General features: G+C 39.3%; 1 protein-coding gene across 2 annotated transcripts in view; it reads left to right on the forward strand.

The window, feature by feature from the left end:
• vti1a (vesicle transport through interaction with t-SNAREs 1A) overlaps positions 1-6,635 on the forward strand; it is a 127,810-nt gene extending 121,175 nt beyond the window's left edge. Inside the window, exon 8 of one of the 2 annotated variants that reach the window (XM_079260706.1) lies at positions 4,422-6,635. In XM_079260706.1, the coding sequence (XP_079116832.1) occupies positions 4,422-4,515 (94 nt within the window). In that variant the 3' untranslated portion in view covers positions 4,516-6,635. The remainder of the gene's footprint in view (positions 1-4,421) is intronic. The other variant, XM_079260707.1, reaches the window with a different exon arrangement.
• The last annotated feature ends 14,507 nt before the right edge of the window (positions 6,636-21,142 follow it).

Consider the following 21,142-nt stretch of genomic DNA (forward strand, 5'->3'; position numbering starts at 1 on the left):
CCCCCTTTCAGCCACACACACACTCCTCACCCTCTATCTCTATGTCAAGTGTCAAAACTGGGGGATGGATCCGGTTTGATAAGTTCTGTTCTGTCTGACCACGTGTCAGGACAGGATCAACCTAACAGCAGAGGAAAACCGTGTTCTTTTCTCTCACTTTCCATTTTTTGGGGATTTTCTTTCTTTGGAGCATTTCAGGGGGAAAAGTATTGTGTATTTGTTGGCTGGGTTTTATTTTGGCTCCCTTTGTTTTCTGAAAAGTTTTTACCAGAACTTAAATGACTTCCAACACAGTAGCTGTGCTGGAAACAGAAAACACATCTACAGGCCGCAGCATGCAGATTCATTCTCCCAACAGATAATATCAGTCTAAGATGTGCAATCCAGTTACACATACCAGTTTTTCCTGAATGATTAGTGAGATAAGGGCGCAGAATTATCATCACAGGAAGCTGTTGTCATTGTAGCAAACAGGTCACTTAGTAATTGGCCTTTTTTCATTATTCTGTGAACATTTGTATTTAGTTTTATTACTGTGCACAACACAAGCATGTACACACTAGTGCAACGGAAAATAGGCTGGATACCTGTTGGCTACAGCTCTTTTCCTAAGGCAGGATTTTTTAAAAAAACTGCTTCAGGTCATGTTGTTGAGCTGAATTATAGGTGAACTTTGCTTTTTTAGGGCTGCTTGTTGTAATGGAAAGTTGTACAGCGTCCAACTTTATAACAACAGAATATGCAGAATCTAATCTTTTGAGTGATGGCACTACATTCTCAGACATGTTAAATTCTCAGACTGTTCAGTTAAATGCAGCGCACTTGAGTCTTGGCTGCTGGGTGACTGTTCTTCACCTGTTATTCCAGGCCAATTATCAAATAAGTTCACAATTGAAAATATTGGACCATGGTTTTGTTGTCACATTTTTTCTTAATAATAGCAATTGCTAGCTTCCTGTTTCCATCCAGACTGCCTTCTGTAGTTTTTTTCACTGTAGTTTCTTTTTTATGTAGGGTTAAAAAAGGATATTTGAAATGAATATGGACTTGAACTAGTGCTGTTCAAAAATTGTATTTCACAAGGGCTTCAACTGAAAGCTTGTTCATTCTTGGTAAAAATAGTAAATGAGCATACAACTGGAACCTTTGGTCCATCCTGTTTGTACTCTTTTGCTTTGTTTAGTATGTTTTCAGAGAGCTTTAAGTAAACAGAGCAGTACCAACAGAAGTCATGAGGGCAGTATAGCTATACCAGTGAAACGATCAAAGACAAAGAAGCAGTAGTGCATTTACTGGCCATCTACCACCAAAATTTACTGTGCTGCTTCTTTGTTTTTTTTCTGAGAATGTGCATTATTGTCATATCCTCCACTGTCACCATGTTTGTTATATTGCATTTGAAACTGAGGTCAGAACGTCAAAGTGAACTCTGCACCACTGTCTAATAGATGTTTTTCCAAACAATCATGCCAATGTAAAGGTGACTTTTATATATATGTATATATGAATAGCCCATATACATATATATATATATATATATATATATATATATATATATATATATATATATATATATATATATATATACATACCATATATTTACATACACATACCTATTTACATATGTGAAGTGAGCTAAATTAGCTCAAAAGCATTCTATTGATAACAGTAAGATTGTACAATTGTAGATGCATGATATGATTAAAAAAAAAATTCACTGAATGTATATGAATTTAGTAAAATATTTGGAGTTTATCATGTCCAGTTCAAGATGTTTTTATTAAGTAAAACAAGGAAAAACAAAAAAGCAGAAGTAGGCTTATAAAATATTTCTTTCAGCATTATTTTTTAAACTAAACTTGATATGACTTGAAAGAAATTAAGCTTCACTCTGACATTTACAGCAGGCAAAAAATGTGGGAAGTATCTATATTCTTTTTTATAAAAGATTTATCAGTCTTGCTTGAGTAAAGAAAATTGTGTAAGAACTGAAACTCCTTTCCTGGGCATTAAGAGAACTCAGTGAGCTCTTATAATGGCTTCTGCTTTGATACATTCTGCTCAGTTCATTCAGTTTACTTAATCTGATATCCTAATTAAAATATCACCTGGGCAGTTGGACTGCAGTTAATATTACTTAAAATATTTTGATATTGCAGACATACTTTATTTTTTTACATCTAAAAGCTTTCAGTTGAGTAATATCAAATTTCAATTCTCTTGTTTTCTTGGTCCATGAGTTAATTACTGCAAATGAGATGAGCTGCTTTTCATTGAGTATCAGTGCATTTTTTTTCTGACCCAAGTAAAGAGATTAGGTCAAATAAATACTTGTCATGGATATTTTTTGGTGTCCCCAGAGAAACAAAATCTCACATTGTAGCACCATCATTTTCCTTATAGCTTTGAACATTCAGATATTTGAAGTTATCCTGTGTCATCTGCTACCAAGTCAGTCCTTTAATAAATGCTATTTTATAAGCATCTGGGCTCTTTATCCATGTGACTTAGAAACTTACTTCCTGTACATCTTTTTTTTTTTTTTATTTACAGCAAGCCTCTTCTCCCACCCCCCAGCTGAAAAATTAACAAACAACACAAAGCGATTTGGCTTCTTCCAATGTGCTAACACACATACAACACACACACGCTCCTCTGGGTATTTGGCTGGGATAAATAATCATTGTAAATAATGAATGTCAATTAATAGGGGGAGACGTGGCCTTGCTAAGCATGCTCTGATTAGTGTTTCAGTGGGTTCTCCTCCCCAGCTGGCTTCAGCCAATCATACAAGCCTCTTCCAAACACCAGAGTGAAGTTGGCCTATCATAGCTCCTCTATTACTTCTTCAGATATTACCATAACATGGGAATATTTACTTTGTAGGATTTTTTTTTTTAAACGTGTGTGTGTGGTATTTATTGTCAGGTAAAGCTTTATCATGGCTTAAGACAAGACTTCACATGTTCATATGTCAATGTGACACTGTGATAATAATGTATGCATTTATTCAAGGATAAACTGTCTACTTATAAAACACATCTACAAACAAACAGTAGTGGTAATGAGCTCTCTGGTGTTATCCAGTCAAAGTGTAAGAGCTGGTTTTGTTGCTGCAAATAATTTCAGAGTGATTGGCTTTAGTTATCAGTATTTCGTGGTATCATGTAACTCGTGCTACTGCTGAGTAAAAATATCTTTGTTTTCTATGGCTGGAAAGTGGTGCAAAGATGTGCGAAGCAGACACTTTACACAAAGAAAATGCAAAGATGTAAGCATGACAACCGCTCAATGAGATATAACAACACAGTGCAATGTTACATTTTTGTCATCCTTTGCTCCATAGCCGTAGCTTTAAGTTAAGTGGCCAGCTTGAGGCTATTACAAGTTTGAGCTGGTGGACCGGAGAGGACTGTGAGCTGGACTGCTGCATCGGCTCAGACTGGGACTTTAGAGGGTAGCAGGGTGACTGAGCAACCAGCCAGCCCCCTCCCGCTCCCCAGTGATAAATGGCCACAGCATGGGCTATTCATCTCCTGCTTAGAGAAGTGGACAGTGCACCCCTACACGGCCTCTCCTCCACATGTCAGCAAATGTGATAATTCTCTCATTTGTCAGAAGCGACGGAGGATTTGGAATGTGTGTGTGTGTGTGTGTGTGTGTGTGTGTGTGTGTGTGTGTGTGTGTGTGTGTGTGTGTGTGTGTGTGTGTGTGTGTGTGTGTGTGTGTGTGACTTGACGCAAGCATGTGTGGCGATACAGATTCTGGAGAATTTGGGACATACACATATGACATAAGTCTCCACATCAGCTGCTGTGTTCTTTATTCATTCATTTATTTATTGATTTTATTCAAGCCCACTTTTCAAGTTTACTTTGGTCAAAGTGGGAAAATTGAGATGCACATAAGAGTGAGTCGTTTTATGGCAAATTCCATCTGTAATTCAGAGATTTTTTATGACCTCCAGGAAACTACTGAGGCACTTTTTCCACTTTATTGTGCAAATAAAGTTTTAGAGCCTGCCTGGCATGTGTGTATATGTTTGTGTGTTCCTGTTATTTGTAAGTGTTTACTCTGTTTTAAGGTGTGTACGTTTATATGCACGTTAGTATGACATTTATACATACAGAGGCTACACATGTAAGCACTTTTTCTGTTATGTATTTCACATAGAAGTGTCGTAGTTACAGAAATATGCCTGTATGTTTAATACTCCCATGCCAGTGACTATATACCCATAAATACCAAGTATACAGACCTCATGGCAACTATTAAACACAATGAGCCTCCAGCTGATGGCTGGTCATTTAGCTGGCACATAAACATGTGACTGTTTTATGTGTTTACTGTTCTCTGTAGACACAATACAACTTGTGTGAACCTCACCCGATCTCTCCCCGTCTCTCTTTTTCTCTCTGCAGGATCATCCAGAATCGTATCCTGGTCTTCATCCTTGGAGCCATCATCCTGCTCACCATCATCCTGGCCATCTATTTCAATCTGCGAGGCCACTGATCTCTGCTCTACACACATACACACACACTAGCCCCCTCCCCTCTGACACAAATACAAACACATATACACACACGTGTGATTAATAGCGACAAAAGCGTTGTTCTACTGTAATTAGGACAAATGGTCCCCATGAATCACTGTTTCCAAAGCCTGACAGCGAGCTTTTTTTTCCATTTCACTCTTCTGTTCTGTTTCTTTCTCTTTCTTTCCTCCTCCACCCTTTTTTTTCCCACCACTTTTCTTCCTCTTTCTCTTCTCCTTTCAGTTTAGTCCTCTCTCTGTCAGTCTCTTTCTTAGATCTCCAGGGGGCAAAAATGGCGGTTTTATGGCAGTAAAAACTTTTCATGGTATTGTCCTTAGTGTGGATTTACAGCCCATCCTCTCTCCAGGTCAACACAGCCTGATCTTTTTTTTTTTTTTTTTAAAACCCGAAGCAGATTTTTGATGTGTGTATTTTTTCCCTGAAACAGAGGTGGCTAAGTGATTTTAAATGTGCGTGCAAGCAAGAAAGAGAAACCTTTGTTCTGCACATGTATGCTCGCATGAGTAAGGGCGCTCACACGGTTACTGACACCCAACAGCAGACATGCATACAGTAGTATGTATGAGTTTCTGCAGTTAAATGATTCAGCCATTCTTCGTGTAAGCCCTTCCCAGCAGAGGACAGTGCCTTCAGAAAAGATATGCTGTTCACGCTCCTGCTTTAAAAGGCTCAGCAAAGCCCAATATAGACACATGGCACTGCCTAGAAAAGAGAGTATGTACATAAAAAAGGTGAAGGTTAGTTCAACTTTGACACCTTCAATCAAGGTGAAAGTACTATTTGTTTTATCAAGAGGAAGTTGCTTGTTTGCTGCTTTTGCAATGAGGAACAAATATGTGATAAATATTTTAAAAGTTTGGAGATTGAGAGAAAGAAAAAATTTTCATTCAATACATTTTTAATCCAACAGAGAACTGACCGAAACCTTGACCAGTACAGTACATAAACAATACAGAGAAAAGTTGCTTCTGACATTATTACCGTCTCCGAGAGCCATTTTTGAAACTCTGCACTCCCCAAACACGTCATAACTCATTCCTTTGGACTTTTTAACTTGTCATCGTGGACAATATAGGTATCATACTGTATGTTCTAACATTTATATATACTTCTTGTTTAGAGTTTTTGCTTTCAATTCAAGTGATTCTGTTTCTATTTATTTATAAATACAGTTTTCAATTAAGATGTCTGTAAGACCTGTACATTTTCTGATATTAAGTTATCCAGCATTCACATGAATGACATTTTGGCTGTTTGACTGATGCAGACTGCACATCAGGACCAATTGAAATGTGTGGATTTGTAGTTGTCTTAAAGTTTTGTTTTGTTTTTTTTTCTTCTATAAATGGATCTAACGCTTTTTCCAACTTGTATTGTTTGTTCTATATTTTCCATGTGAAGTTCTGAAGATTGTGATGCAGCTCGTGTTTCTGTGTTTATCTGTTTGGATGCTGATGATGCGCTGCCGTCTAATTCTTCTGTGAGTCTAGGAAATTCTAAATTTAAGAGCATGTTTGGAGATTTTCAGAAGTTGAGATAAAGGGGTGGAAAGGTAGTAATGCTCTGCTAACCAGAGGCTCACACATGCACACATTGGGAGTACTGGAGTGCGAATGTGTCTCTTGTGGTTGATGTGCCGGTTCCCAGTGAGGACATTTGTTATTCTGTTTCAGGTCCATAGTCTTCATTTTCGAAGATGCAGGGGAGTAACCCCCCCACCCCCCACCACACACAGACACACATATGCACACTTCCAAAGCACCCTCCCCTATCGGCCACCCTTTCACAGGCCCTTGCCAGCCGCCGCGCTGCTGTCAGCTTCAAAGTGTCAAATTAATGGCCAACAAAATAGTGTTCCTGTGACCGTCCCATGTGGGGTCGACCCACCAAGACTTATCATTAAAGTCAAGGAATAATGAAAAAACGAGGGAAGAAAAAAGGAAACAGGAAGGAAGTGAACAAGGAAGGATATAGTTGGGGGGTGCTGGAGGGGTGGGGGCACATTTCCTGGCAGGTTGACAAAGCTCATCTGGTAATGACCCTCAGTGATTGTGCTTTCACCCAGTCAAAGTGCCCTGTGTGTGTCTGCCTGCATGTGCAGCCTACCTGCAGTATGTGCTGATGTGCTCTTGTCTCCATCTTCCTCTGCCCCCCCCCCCCCCCCCCCCCCCCCCGCGCCTTCCCCCATTCTCTCTACCTCTCCTGCCACCTCCTCCCTGTCCTCCCCTCCCTTCCTCCCAGCCTGTCAGATGAGCGGAGCGGTAGCTAGCGAGTGAGCGGTGGAAGGCAGCGTGGCGGCGGCTTCTATTTGAAGTTGTAATGGTGTCAAAAAGTCAGAGCTGACTGACAGACGTCAGTCCCACAGGGCCTCATTAAAAACAGACCCACTTGACAAGGAAATAATTGAGCGCAGGCGACAACTCGGGGGCCCCTTCGCATTTTTAGATGTTTTTATTTTCTTTTCATTATTAGTGCTGAGCTATTATGTTCATTAAGAAATGGCATTAAAACAAGTTTTTAAAAGCGTGGAAAGACGGGGTGGGGAAGAGGGAAGACTGCATGGAGGTGGAGAGATAACGATTTGTTTAGAGCCCCCGTTCTGTTTTATTATTTAAACAGGAGCACTGTCATGTGATAGCTTGGCAGACATTGGCTATCATCCATACTCTCTGTTTACTATCCTCCCTTTTTTTTCCCCATCTTTTCTCGTTTTTTTCCCCTCAGTTTTCCCCAAGCTTTCATCTCACCTTCTCCCATACATTTCTTTTCCCACCTGTCCCTTTCTTTCTGTCTTTCTTTCTTTCTCCTTCCCTTTCTTTTTCTACCTCTGAGCAGTGGGTGTCATTGGAATATGAACTCGATTATTCATCAGTGCCCCACAACCACTCCCTCCATTTTCTGATTTGGATTTCGACAAGCGTCTCACGCAGAAGGCCGAGAATGAAAACTTGTCAAAAAATAGGTTATATCTTATTCCAAGGGGCAACAATAGCAGCAGGTACAGACACCTTTTAATATTTAATTTAGACGGGTGTTAACCCTCCTTAAGTGACTGGAGCTGTGTCTTCCATACAGACACCAGGATGAAGAAGGAGGGGCGATTAATTATGTGATGTCTGCAAGTCATTTGAAGGTTTTTTTCAGACATCTTTTCTGGAAAAGGATTGAATCTTTTGGCGTCTCTATTCATTCAAATATTTCCACTTGAATCCCATTCATGTCATCAAACAACTCTTCCTCATTTATGCAGGAATGATAACTTAAACAATTGTGTCAGTTGGACTAAAACTGTATCCCACCATGTTGGATCAGTTGCATCCCCTGTGCCCAGCGCAGCAGTCTGCCCTGCTCTCATTGGCCTTTTCTACTGGGTTCAAATGACCATAATAAAAGGAGAGCGCCTCAACAAGGAACCTCTGCGATGCACCACTGTTACAAAAAGCCGGATTTTTGTCAGCCATTTAAGATGACAAGAGATTGCGACAAGTGTCGTTTGAGCTGTCTGTCCCTGTGTAGAACGGGCCTTAAACTGGATAAACAGCGCCAGTGGTGGGATCACAACAGGAGGGTGGTGCGCTTCATCTTCAGGAGTGTCCACGATGCTGTCATCCACCACATACACAAACACATGTATAGAACAAGAGGCCCTGCAACACCAACTAGACAAGAAAAGAAAAACACAAACACAATGCTAGTTTTTGAGAACTACAATGAGTATTCTTCTGTTTGATTTGGCGAACGCGCAATGCTGCACGTATGGTGGATGTGCCCCATTAAGAAGGCACACACACACACACACACACTCCTAGTGTAAGGCTGTTAGAAGAGGAGCCATGTTCTCCATTTGTACACGCCACCAGCTCCAGCAGAATGGCTCCCTTTCTCTCATCAGCCCTTTATCTGTCTTTTCTTTCGCCCCATCAGCGCTGTCAACCATTTTATTGGTGTTTGTGCTCACAGTGAAATGACAATGACCCCCATTATTTCCAGGAAGCCACAGGGGCTGCAGCCGTTCATACATGGGAGTCTCTGTGCTTGTGCGTGCATGATGTGGTTGAAATGGAACCAGGGAGCTCGGAGAAAGACATGTCCACGGATTGTCCACATCCATTTGAGTCTTGTATCCGAATGAGTCGTTTTACTGTGAACCGGATTCTACTCTTTCAGATGGACCTATCTGACTCCAGACTGTTCAGAACTTGACATTTGTGGTCTCTGTCACTGTCTGTGTTGTTTAACATCTATGATTAAAGCAGTTCTGAATTCCAGATGCCTTGTCATAATTCCCACTGACTGCAAACGCTTGGGGACTGACTGCGGATCAAGAAGATGACATCATCAAACAAATTATCAGCCTTTTTTTTTTCCCTGTATTTTTGTTTTTAAAGCACAAGTAGCCTTTCTCAGATTTATTTCCTTTTGCAAACGGGACGATAAAAAATGCAAAAAGCCATGTCAGGGCTCTGGTGAACCAGTAGAAACCAAATCACTTGGCAGCATCCAGCAAACCCCCCACTTCCCTTCCTCCTTTTCAACTCTTATCTCCATCATACCTTCCATCTCTCCCTATAGAATACTGCCAGAACCTTTGAACTGAAATTAACACTTTACCACTACAAAGACATACAGTTGTAACCAGCAATGTCATTTGCATAATAATGTGGGGAAAAAGAAAATGGAGCCATTAATGGAAAGCCCCTCCACCCCCTCCTCTTTTTGTTGTATTTTTTTTTTTTTTTTTTTAGGTTTTTATGTCCTTTACCCCATTAAGTTCAACTTTTTACTATGTCTTTACAGCTTGTCCACGTAGATGTTTTAAATGAAAAAGGACGTTTATGAGGTTTCAGATGCTGGGCTTCGTTTAGTCATGCAAAGTTTCTCCTCAGTTGGCTGTCAGGTTTTAAAAGACAAACGATAGAGAGAAAATAGAAGGTGAAAAGTGGAGATGAGTGCAAAGGAGATCAGGTTGCCTTGGAGGCACCGAGTGGCCTGGACGTTCTGCAAGATGAGGGGGTATTTTTTTAAGTTGAACTCGCCCCTGTACAGTAATTTACATTGCATATGGCGTCTTAGCAGACACGATTCTAAATTTCCAACTGGGAGGCATCAGTGGAGGAATCACTGTCTTCAAAAGACGGTCTGCCAGCCATGCTCTTCTCGTAGCTGGAGATCTGAGTGTGTGGTGATAACCCGCGACATCTTTCTGGAAAAACGGAGAGTCGATCAGCTTTGATGGAGCACATCCGCCATGACAGGCTACTGAGGAGCTCGCTAATGAACTTGGGAGGAGGGGTGGGCATCACTTAGCGTGAGAGCACAGAGGAGCAAGGTAGATGAGTCTGGGATGGATGGATGGACTAACAAACAGAGAAGATGCACTACTTATCTGTGACGGCACTTTCTGCTCGTACACATTTAAGTGGATGGAGGGGCTGTCTGAATGTGAGGGCTGTAGAGTTGTGTGTTTGCATTGTATGGAAGAAAATCCCCCCTTCCCACCTCGATTATACTTCCATCAGTTCTTTACCGACTCCCCCACCTATGCAACCTCCGCCTCAGATGGTTGGTGGCAATTAAATATTCATCAGAAGGTATCCAATCCCAGAGCGCTCTGGTCAGTTTTCTCCATGTAGGCCAGGAAGTAGAAATGGATTCTTATGAGGGAGCCTGTTGCGGGTTGGGGCATGGGTCAATTGAATCAAAAATCTAAAGGTTACAGAATCTGTATGATGTCTTCCAATATACTCCTTGTTTGCAGACAGTTGTGGTGCACTCAACCTAAAGCACATTACAGAATCCTGTTTTCTTCTTTTCCTTTTTCTCATAGACTTTCAGGTCAATTTCAAGCCTCTTTGATCCGTTAACACACTTGATCAAAACTGTTTTGTTGAAACAAGTTGTATTTACATGCATAATCTACTGAAGCACCATATTCTAAATCTAGCTTCCCTTGACATACATTCTGCACGTCATTGTAACTATAAAAACAGCCTCTCAGGCTCAAACCAGGCAGGCTGGGCTGTACACACACACCCTCACTTAGCTGCACACACAAACACGCACATATCTATTGAGACACAAGGATGTGGCAACAAAATGCACAACTTTTTGTTCATCTCAAGGACTTGTGAGGGCCCAAGTGAACTGAGAAGGCTTATTGATTTTCCTTCTTTTCATGCTGCGACTCTGGGATTACCCATTTTCTCATTAATTTTTAACGACAACTCGTGAGATTCTTCTTTTCCATTTCCTTTCTGTTTTTTCCTTCTTCCAAAACGCCTTCCCCCCCTTTACCCACCCCACCTCTTCTCCCCAAAATACACACAGTTGCACACTCCCCCACCAACAGTTGTACCCACCCCTCTTCCACAGCTAAGTCCCTCCTTGACCCTGAAAATTGTAATGCAGCCATAGATCACAGCTGCTGAATATTAGGGCTTACAAAAGCAGTTAAATAAAATATGTTGAAATCATCCAATCCCAGAGGCCACGGCAGAAATTCTAATCAGGTGAGAGAAAGGGGAAGGAGTCAGGAGGGGGATTGTGGGTAAAGAGAATCGTCTGGATCTGCAGGCCAAGAGTGAAAAGAGGTGAGACTGAACAAAAATGATAGCAGTCATTACAGAAACCTGGTAGAAGGGGCCGCTTTGAGACATCTGACCACTGTCCTGATTGTAATTCTCACACATTGTGTGACTCCGTCCCCAGGAAGCCAAATCTGGCACACTTGTATTACTTGTTTAAGATCGCCTTTTTTTTTTTTTTTTAAATTCACAACTTTCATCTATCTAATCTAAACCCAACATACATTCATTCTTTTATGGAGTAGAGCACAATATTTTGTTTGAGCCTTTTATGTTGTTGGAATGCATTTTAAACAAAAAAAACAACAGAAACCTCATAATTTCAGGTAATCTATGCCGTAATGTTATCCACAATTAGTGCCAAAACGAGCGTTGCCTCTAGCTAAAAGTCTTCAAAGTCAGTAGCTTCTCTAACCTGCAGTGTCAACCCAACTATTTGTAAAATAATTGAGTCTCCGGGTAGTAATGCACCCATTTCATGCTAAACAGGCCAACAACACTTTTGGCCCATAGGCTTTCCTTTGACCAGACGTAGGAGGGTGTCAAAACATATTAATTATTCTACTGGCATGCTTGTTAAAATGAACTACAGAGGTTGACCAAACTGAGAGAAGCACATTTTGCAGCGCTGCTTGAAATGTTCAGATTTTATGGATTTTTTTTTTTTTTTTTTTTTTTTTAAAGTGAGAATGTTGTACTTTTAACATAACACATCAAAAATAGACATCCCCTTGAATCTAACAAAAAATCTGGCTTTCTTTTTCTTTTTGGGAGACTTACTTTTAGTACTCCTTTCAGTGAAAATGAATGTCAATATTGGTGCAGCGAGAAAAAAAAATCATACACCGACCTCAAACACAAGCTCGTTGTGAATGCTTCTCGAGCTCTTTCTCATTGCTCCCACCATCGAGCAGCTTGGACTCAGCCACATGTAAAACCGGCTGGACTGTCCGGAGAAAGGTGATTGATCACGCTTCAATCCTCCAGCGGTTCTCCAAACACAGAGACGCTCAATTACACACACGGATCAAAATGCTGAATTCACACACTCAACTCAGCAGAGATGGAGAGACCTTTGCTAGGCAAATTCTGCACCAGCAGTTTGGCACAAAGGAGTTTGTCTTTGGCAACTAATTCATTCACTTTCCTTGTGTCATGCATCTGACAACAGAAAAACGCCTACATGAAACTGTGAAACAAATGTAAATGTGCATTTCCTTCCATTGGTCCACAGCTGAGTGTTTTCCCTTGATAAAGACAGAATGTGGACGCTTCCTCGTCTCCACGGGAGAGAGCTGGCTACTTCAAACTAGAAGTCAAACTTGGTAGATTAAGGTCAAACGACTTGAAAAATTATGCATCACGAAGTAATAATTTAAAAAACAAAACACAGAGCTGACAATCATGAAGTCGACGACAGTTTAGTAAAAAGGCATCTAACTGTATGCTATGAGCAAAATGTCCTCAGATTTCCAACACCCTAAAAATCTCATGCTTTGTTCCACGTTGCGTTAAGCCACCGACTTTCAATGAGAGCTTTCAAAGATCAATGAAATATCTGCTCACGCTTTGAAACGCTGTGGATTTATCTTTTGTTCCTTACATTTTGGGAAGCCAAACTGAAGTGGTATAAAAACAACAAAAGAGGTTTAGACTAATTTATAGATATATCTATTGATATAAAACAATATGCATAAGCTATTTTTATTCATCTTCAGGGTTGGATTTATTTGTAGAAGTTGTTAAGTAAGATGCTGGGACACGGAGGGTAGATAGATGTGTGTGTGTGGGGGGTGGTATTCATATCTTTGGATGCAGTGCCAGCCCAGAACCTGCGGTCAATGCAAGAGCACTCCAACATTATTGATAGGTACCATCCAAAGTAATGTTTCCGCTCAACCAACAGAAAAAAAAAAATCTATTTCATAGCTTTGTAAAGACGCCTACTTATTAATCTCAGCCAGTGTTTGCACCCATTGAAATAAAATGTAATCATCTTCTTTTAGCGTTGATGGCAGCAGTTGAAGGACAAACCTTTTGGTAAATGAACAATCTTATAGTTGCGCACATCTAGTTCTTTTCAGTGGCTCGTCAGAGCTGTAGCACTCATTCAAAGAGAAATTGCTTCTTCAAGTGGTGGTCTTTCTCTGAAACAGGACAATGGAGGAAAAGGTAAGTAAAAATTGAGGTGGTTTAACTAAGAACTTTTTTTCATTGTTTACGCCAATCTATAAAGATCCAAGGAGGTCATCAGCTGGAGAAGCTGTTGTCCATCCGCGAGCTGTGTGATTGTGCTGTGGCCTTGGATTCTTATTGGTGCAAACAGATGTTTTCTGCTCATTATACTGAGTTTAGGGTCATTTTTAGGAACCAGCCTTGCTCTATCTCTCTGGGGTTTTTTTTAAATTTAATTTTACACGTGTTATCAAGGTGACTAGCAGGGAAAACCATAAAGCGAATAGCTTGTTTACTGCTTTGTCATTGATGCCTGGTAATTTTTTGTTTGCATGAACCTGTTTACTCAAACTTCTGCCTAAGGATTTGGTAGACTTAACTCAAAATTTACTGTGATGCTATTTCACTTGTTGAGGTGTCATTAATGTTTCAGAGAAATGGTGTGATAGAACCTGTCAACAAAGAAGATATTGGGGGGGGTGCACGAAATGAAATATTTTCCTTAATTAAATTCAGTTTATTTCAACAAATGAGAAATGAAAAAAATGTAATGAACAAATTCTTAGGATGATATTGATGCTGCCAAATAATTTAATTAGATTTTCTTTACAAATAAAAAGTTGCTCAAACTTCAACGAAGCTTATTTCTGAGACTTTATTTAGAAGTAAAACTGAAAGTATTAGCAGCTGAATTTCACATTACTTTACAGTGCAATAAGCAATCAGACAGTGAAACTATCCTGAAAGTACAAAAGGTCAGCAATGATTCAGAAACAAAGTCTGCAAACTGTGATGTATCATTACACCAGTGTTTAACCCTTTACTGACCATACTTCTAAAAAAAAAAAAAAAAAAAAAAAAAAAAAAAAAATGAAGACTAAAATGTTTCTTTACATTTTTTCATTACTTTTGGAAGATAATTAAGAATGAATGTTGTCTTTTTTTTTTTAATATAAACAAATGGTTACAATTTATAATGTAGTAACAATGGTGAAATGGACAAACCTTGAACACTGACTGGATAAAAAAAAATAAAAAAATTAAAAAAAAGCTTTACTTTTGGCATTATCTACCTAAGCCAAGTGGGAGAAATGACTCACACAGTTTATAGCCACAAATATTTGGTAAAACCTATAACAGCAACTGCAAAGTTGGCTATACAGGCAAAACAGGCAGTGAAAGGGTTAAGTGTAAGTCTTTCTAAATCTCTGCTTATCAGGAAAAATGTTCTACAGATGAACGTTAACAGCCCTGCGATGGACTGGCGAGCTGTCCAGGGTGTACCCTGCCTGTCACCCAAAGCCAGCTGGGATAGGCTCCAGCTTCCCCACGACCCTGAATTGGATTAAGCAGTTCAGAAAATTAATGAATGAATGAACCTTAAAGTTGTTGACAAACATATTTTTATGACTGATATTTTTATGTCTTCAATCGTGGACTGAATAAGACACAGATCTTCCTGTCCTGACAAGACAAATAAATTTACTAGCTCAAAAATGTGTTGTCTCCATCTTGGTGTTGTTGGTACAACAAGCAGTGAAGACGTGATGAAGTAGGTATGTCGAGAGTTAAGTGGGTATATATTTTTTTTAATTCACACTCCGATATTTTTTCAAGCTTATCCAACAAGCAATAAACACTTATGTGACATGTGATAGTACGCCTTCAGATTTAGTTCACCTCAAAAGTGGACCAGTTGCATTTGCTTATTGTCAGATATGTTCTGCTGCTTGACATCATGTACTAAGCATGAGTGTGAAACAAGTACCCTTACCAGAACCAACCCATCTAATGGAAGTAATCAGAACCTGTGAAGGAGGGGCAGGTCACGTCTTTGCCTTTCCAGAAAAAGAAAAAAAGAGCAACAGACTTATCAGTACAAGTTTTCTGCATGCATTCAGTGACCAGATGTGAGAATATTTAACTAATTAATTAACAGAGTTAAGCTGAAGGGTGATATTTAAAAACATCTCTTTATTTCTTTCACTTTTATGATAATTTAAACTGGATCGGCCGACAATAATGGCTGAATAAACGACATAATAACTTACTATAATATATATATATATATATATATATATATATATATATATATATATATATATAGATATATATAGATATAGATAGATAGATGTTAACAGATATTATTTCCAGCTGTTGGTAAAAGATTAGGCCCCAATGTGTACAAAACAAAACCAAAAGTGTATTTTTAATGCAAACATTGATGTTTAAATAATTTTGTTGCTGATGGTCTTCAATGGTATCAGTGTTAGCTTTGTGCTATCCTCTGTCAAACAGGGTTAAAAAAAAAAAAAAAAAAAAAAAGATTAAAAAAAAAAAGAAGAAAAAAAAACAGTTTTATTACTATTTACGTAGACAAATTAAGAAATGCAACCAAAGTCAAAGAACATGAAGATTTCCTAGAAATATGGCATTAAAGGTTTAATTATGGTATTATCTGACGAAATGATCAACTTAGTCTGTTATCATGTCTTTGTTGTACAGTCTCAGATGATCATAATATAAACTTAAACATGACTCTTAAAACATCTAAAAAAATGTCTTGATCCTTCATCCTTACAGGAACGAGAAATCTTTTAGCTTCATAAGTAAAACTAAAAGAACAATCTTTGAGTCTTTTATATCCATTAAAAGATATTGCAGACTGTAAAACAACAGTTTTTTGCAATTTTACGTGACTGGAGGATTTAAAGTTGTGTTAAAGAGTTCTCTCCAATTGCGTGAGCAAACAGAGACAAAAGGACACAGAGTTGTTTCAACTGTCAAGATGCCTCGGTAGATGTCTGTCAGAGGTTGAACTCCACAGGTTAAGACATGCGGGCTGATGGATGATGGCTATCCACCAGAGAAGACCTCATCCAAGAAAGGCCAGAGATGTGGACAAAGATAAGCTGAACATGAAGTTGGAGGCCACGACCTGAAAGATTGCTTCGAAGATCAAGAAAGGAACATTGAAAAGGATATCATCTGACCTTGTAGGAGAAAGAAGGCAACCTTTTTTCTCAAGTTCAGTTTTCAGGTTCTTATAGAAACACATTTACTGCAGGTCAATGATTTGTAAACCTGGTGAATTGGGTTTGCCAACACTGGTAATTAATGTAATTCATGAACGGTTGAGGTCAAGTGTTTTGTTTTTTGTTTTTTGTTTTTTTATATAAATACTATAGTTTCTCACAACATAAATGTATGTTGGGATTATAAAATGACAAATCTATTTAAACATTTAGATTAAAGACATAAACTGGTGAGGTTGTATCAGCACCATGGACAGTTACACTACTTTCAATACTGAGTATTGAGTAAATCATCTTCAACATTCAGTAGCAAGTTAATGGTATTTGAGAAGGAAGCATGCCTTGGACCTAAACAGATATTTATAAAGTTATGATTATTATACTGCAAAATAAACTAAAATAAGCTGGAAATCACGTATTTAATATGCATTTAACACTGTTCTAACAAGCGTTTCCATTAGAAATATAGTTGCATTCTAGACCACAATTCCCTCCACATCATTTACTCTTCTCTGCTTTCACCTTATGTGAATGACTGTGCAGAAGTCTGAGGTCATACCTTTAAATGTTGTCATCATAATCTATACTGCAAAAAAGAGACATTAGATTTATCCATCACACTGCTGACAGAGGTCACACAAATCCACTTTTTATTTTTTATTATGTACATAGATAGATAGATAGATAGATAGATAGATAGATCTGGTTCAATTTAACTCTGCATAACATATGTATAGGCATTAAACAAGTCACCTCCAGAAAATATCCTGAAACTGACAGGATTTAAGCTGTAAACATTTTTGTGTCTGTAAAACTTCAAACGTTTTTTCGTGTGCCAGTTTATGGAGTAAAGCTGTGGAACAGACTGAGTGGGGATCTAAAGCAATGACCTACTGTGAACACATTTAAAAAGAGCTTGAAGAATTAGGGTTTTTTTTTTTCAAGATATGCAGAAGAACTTTGGTGTTTACTTACTGTTCCTCATATTGTGTGTTTGTGTATATATATGTATATGTATATATATGTATATACATATACAGTCCATCGCAGGGCCACACACAGAGAGACGAACAACCACACTCATGCTCACACTCACTCCTAGGGGCAATTTAGAGTGACCAATTAACCTATCATGCATGTCTTTGGATGGTGGGAGGAAGCCGGAGTACCCGGAGAGAACCCACACATACACGGGGAGAACATGCAAACTCCACACAGAAAGGCCACTGACCAAACCAGCCAAGGATCAAACCAGCGACCTTCTTGCTGTGAGGCCACAGTGCTAACCACTGCGCCACCGTGCAGCCCTATTTCTTAACATGTTGAAATTTTAAAAAAAGAGGAAAAAGTAACTGTGATCTATCCCCGTATCCAGTTTTATAGCTTTAACCTGACAAGTTAAGTAAACAAAAATGGAAGAAAACTAACTGGTCCTCCTGCCACATCTCATGATCTGCCACGTCTCCTCCAACTTTTTTAAAAGCCTTTTTTTTTGTTGTTGTTATTGTACATTTATAGACAAAAATATCAAAATTTCATCCGATGTTTGCTGCCAGCATCTATTAATACTGAGAGCAGGTGCATCAGGGTGACAACACTAAAGGACACCTGGGGTATCTCACAAGGGGGTTGTTTTTAGCTCAAAATATGTTGCATTTTTCATTTAAAAAAAAAAAAACAAAAAAAAAACCTGCAAATTTTACAGGAAGAACCAAAGTTCCAGCAATCTGAACAGGAATCCTGAGTAGAAGTGCGTTAAACCCCTGACAAGTGTGCTACTAAGCTGCATCTCGTTTTGGTCCAAAATAAACCAAAACAGATGCTAAATGTAAATGATGAGGTAAAATGTTGGATTTGGCTGTATGGATTTGTGACAATAAATTTATTTAAAAGTCACATGAATGAATACAAGCAAGACAAGAACAACTTATAATGTATTGTGAGACTGATATGTTTGTGCTGTGGAATGAGACTGAGTTGTTTTGACTTTTTTTTTTTTTTTTTTTAACACACAGAGAACCAGATCCTTTTGAGATATGACTGCTCAAGTCTTTTGGTGGTTGATCTAGTTTTGAAATTTTCATGAGCACAGTACGTGAAGGCATCAAATCAGCTGTAATAGCTACAGAAAAGTGATTCATTATCATTGAGAAACCAAAGTAATGTACTACCTCCTGGCCAGAGATGAAATAGATGTTTTACATGTGACGCACATTGATGCTCACTCAGACAGGCCAATGATGAAGCAGAGGCCTTCCTGGTTACACTACATCTCCTTAAAAACAAAAATCCCCCAGCGTAGCTCCAGCTTCAAGCTGATGTGCTATAGGGAGCCGAGGTCATCGGTTCATCAGTCAGAGAGGCTCCTCGCTGATGGATGGCACTCAGAGCAACGCACGCCCAATCCGCTGTAGCCCTAACCGCTGAGAAAAGGCCTTTGCAGGCAGAGAAATAAATAAATAAACAGTAACATCAAAGGGATGTTCAAAAGAAAAACAAAGCCTGCACACGTTCGTTTGCAAACACACACACAGGCGCATTGGCTCTCTCACACACATCCGGCGAGAGAGAGAAAAGGGAGGCGGAGGGTAAAAAATACAAAGGACTGAAGAGCATACACATAGTTTACTCTCCGATGACACTCAGCTCGAAGAAAATCCAGACAAAACAAGGCAGAATGGCAAAAATTGAAGCGTTTGATGGTTCAATATTCACGCTGAACAGACTCAAAAACAAAGATCAAGCCAAAAATTCAGGCTTTTACCTAATATCTACACACTTCCAGGATGACCCTAATGCTTAGGTTTTTTTTAGTATCATGTTGATTGGATAAACTGACATCTTAACTTACTGGGCAGAGTGCATTTTTCCAATGCGTATGATGACATATGCATTCATTGAACATACTGTTTTGCAATATGCTTGAGGTTTCTGCAGGACAGTTACTGTGAAAAAGTGTCACCTCATTCCACCGGAAATTAGAGATTTGATATGATATCATTCTTCAGCTTGGTGTTAACTTGTCACAAATGGGAAACGTTGTGACAAGTACACATGATTATGAATGGCTATGTTACTTCACACACAATCTCTTCTTAATCCAGACCAATGAGTTTTGGCCACACGGCCTAAACAACTTATTCTGGCACCAAAGAAAGCAGGCATGAGAAGAAATCTTTTGAAAACATTAAGTCAGGTGAAAGAATATTGTTTCATAAACTAATTAACATTACTTCTCTTGAAATAAAACCAACAGACTGGTAAATACTCCACCACTCCCCCTCCAACCTCTCACTGATGGTTTATGTTGATTCAACATTTTGATTTGTGGGTTTTAGAAACTTTAAAGTGTCTGTTGTGCTCTAACTGACTGCATGTATTTTTTAATAACCATCATGACAGAACAGCCCTTCCATAAAAAGTTGAAGAACTTTGCATGAGGTAACTTCCTGCAATCCAAAAAACAAGTTTGAGAACTTTTACCTCTTTCAGACCCATAGGATACCGTCAAGGATGCTTGTAATTGTGTTTGGCCTCAACTTTACCAAGATCTGCTAACTTGTTAACCTTATTATTACACCCTATTTATGTTCACACACCTTCTCCTTTACTTTTCCTCTCGTGGAGACAATCTCTGATGTGATATCCTGATGTAAATTTACATGTGTGGCATCATCGTGGCTGTATTGTGTTTTTTGTATGGTTCAATTGATTTCTGGGTAAATGTTATTGTTTCAGTGATCGTGGATATTTGCAGTTGGGAAGCTTACAGATTGTGAGCACTTTGGTTGGTTAGGGAGCTTTGCTTGCATGGCCTTGAGTTAGTCAGCATGGGTTCATCCCATGAAATATTGAGAAGGCTTGGAAGGCTCGGCTGGGGCCTCATGCAGCGAGTGTGTGCATGTGTATGTGTCTGTTTGTATGTATAGAGGGAAATGCCTGAAAGCGGAAACAGTGGATGTTGTGTCGGCTCCCCCAAACCAAAACAAATTCCTATAGCCCCCCCCAGTGTATTCCTAAAATCAGAAAAGTGAACTGCAATATGCCTTCCATTGAAAACGTAGCACTCTTTCTCTTGTTTTCCCACCCCTGTACTCCCCTCCTACTCTTACCTCCCTCCTTCCTATCTTACACACTCACAGCAGACAGGCTCTCCTAGATTTAATCTCATCCTTATTCTCTTAATCTTTTTCTTTACATCTCCATTTCCGCATGCAAATAAGTTCCTCTCATCTTTCTGATTATTCTCCTTTACTTTCTGTCCTCTTTCCCTCTGTTTTCCAAGCCGCCAACAGAACTGCCTCTCCTGCTGCTGCTGCTGTATATATGTGTGTGTGTGCGTGCATATATATGTGTGTGTGTCTAGTCAGTCAGTGAGCTGAACTACAATACAGACAGTTTAGTACAGTTGAAAGAGCACATCAGACTTCTGCCCTGCTCTTTGTGAGGCCTGATAATATGGGTCCCTCTTACCTGTTTGGAGCTAGTGAGCCGCTGCTCCTCCCTTTAAATGAACTTCAGAGGGGAAATCAGATTGACAGGAACACAGAGAGAGCTGCCTCGTTTGACTGGCGGTCCTGTCAAGGTGAACCCAAGGTGCTCTCTCAGGCCCGCATTGCTTTCCACAAGGCTGCCCTGGTGAGCTGATTGGGTCTTAATAGTGCAGTAATGACCAAAAAACAAGCTCATGCAGCCTTTCTATTGCCTCAGCCAAGTGCATGTTATCTCTGAAGATAGAAGAAACTTAAAGGTCTAAGCCTGCTAATTTAGTGAGTTAACATCAGTTGAGC

The sequence above is a fragment of the Telmatherina bonti genome, assembly GCF_933228915.1.
Source record: "Telmatherina bonti genome assembly, chromosome: 21".
NCBI classification, from domain to species: domain Eukaryota; kingdom Metazoa; phylum Chordata; class Actinopteri; order Atheriniformes; family Telmatherinidae; genus Telmatherina; species Telmatherina bonti.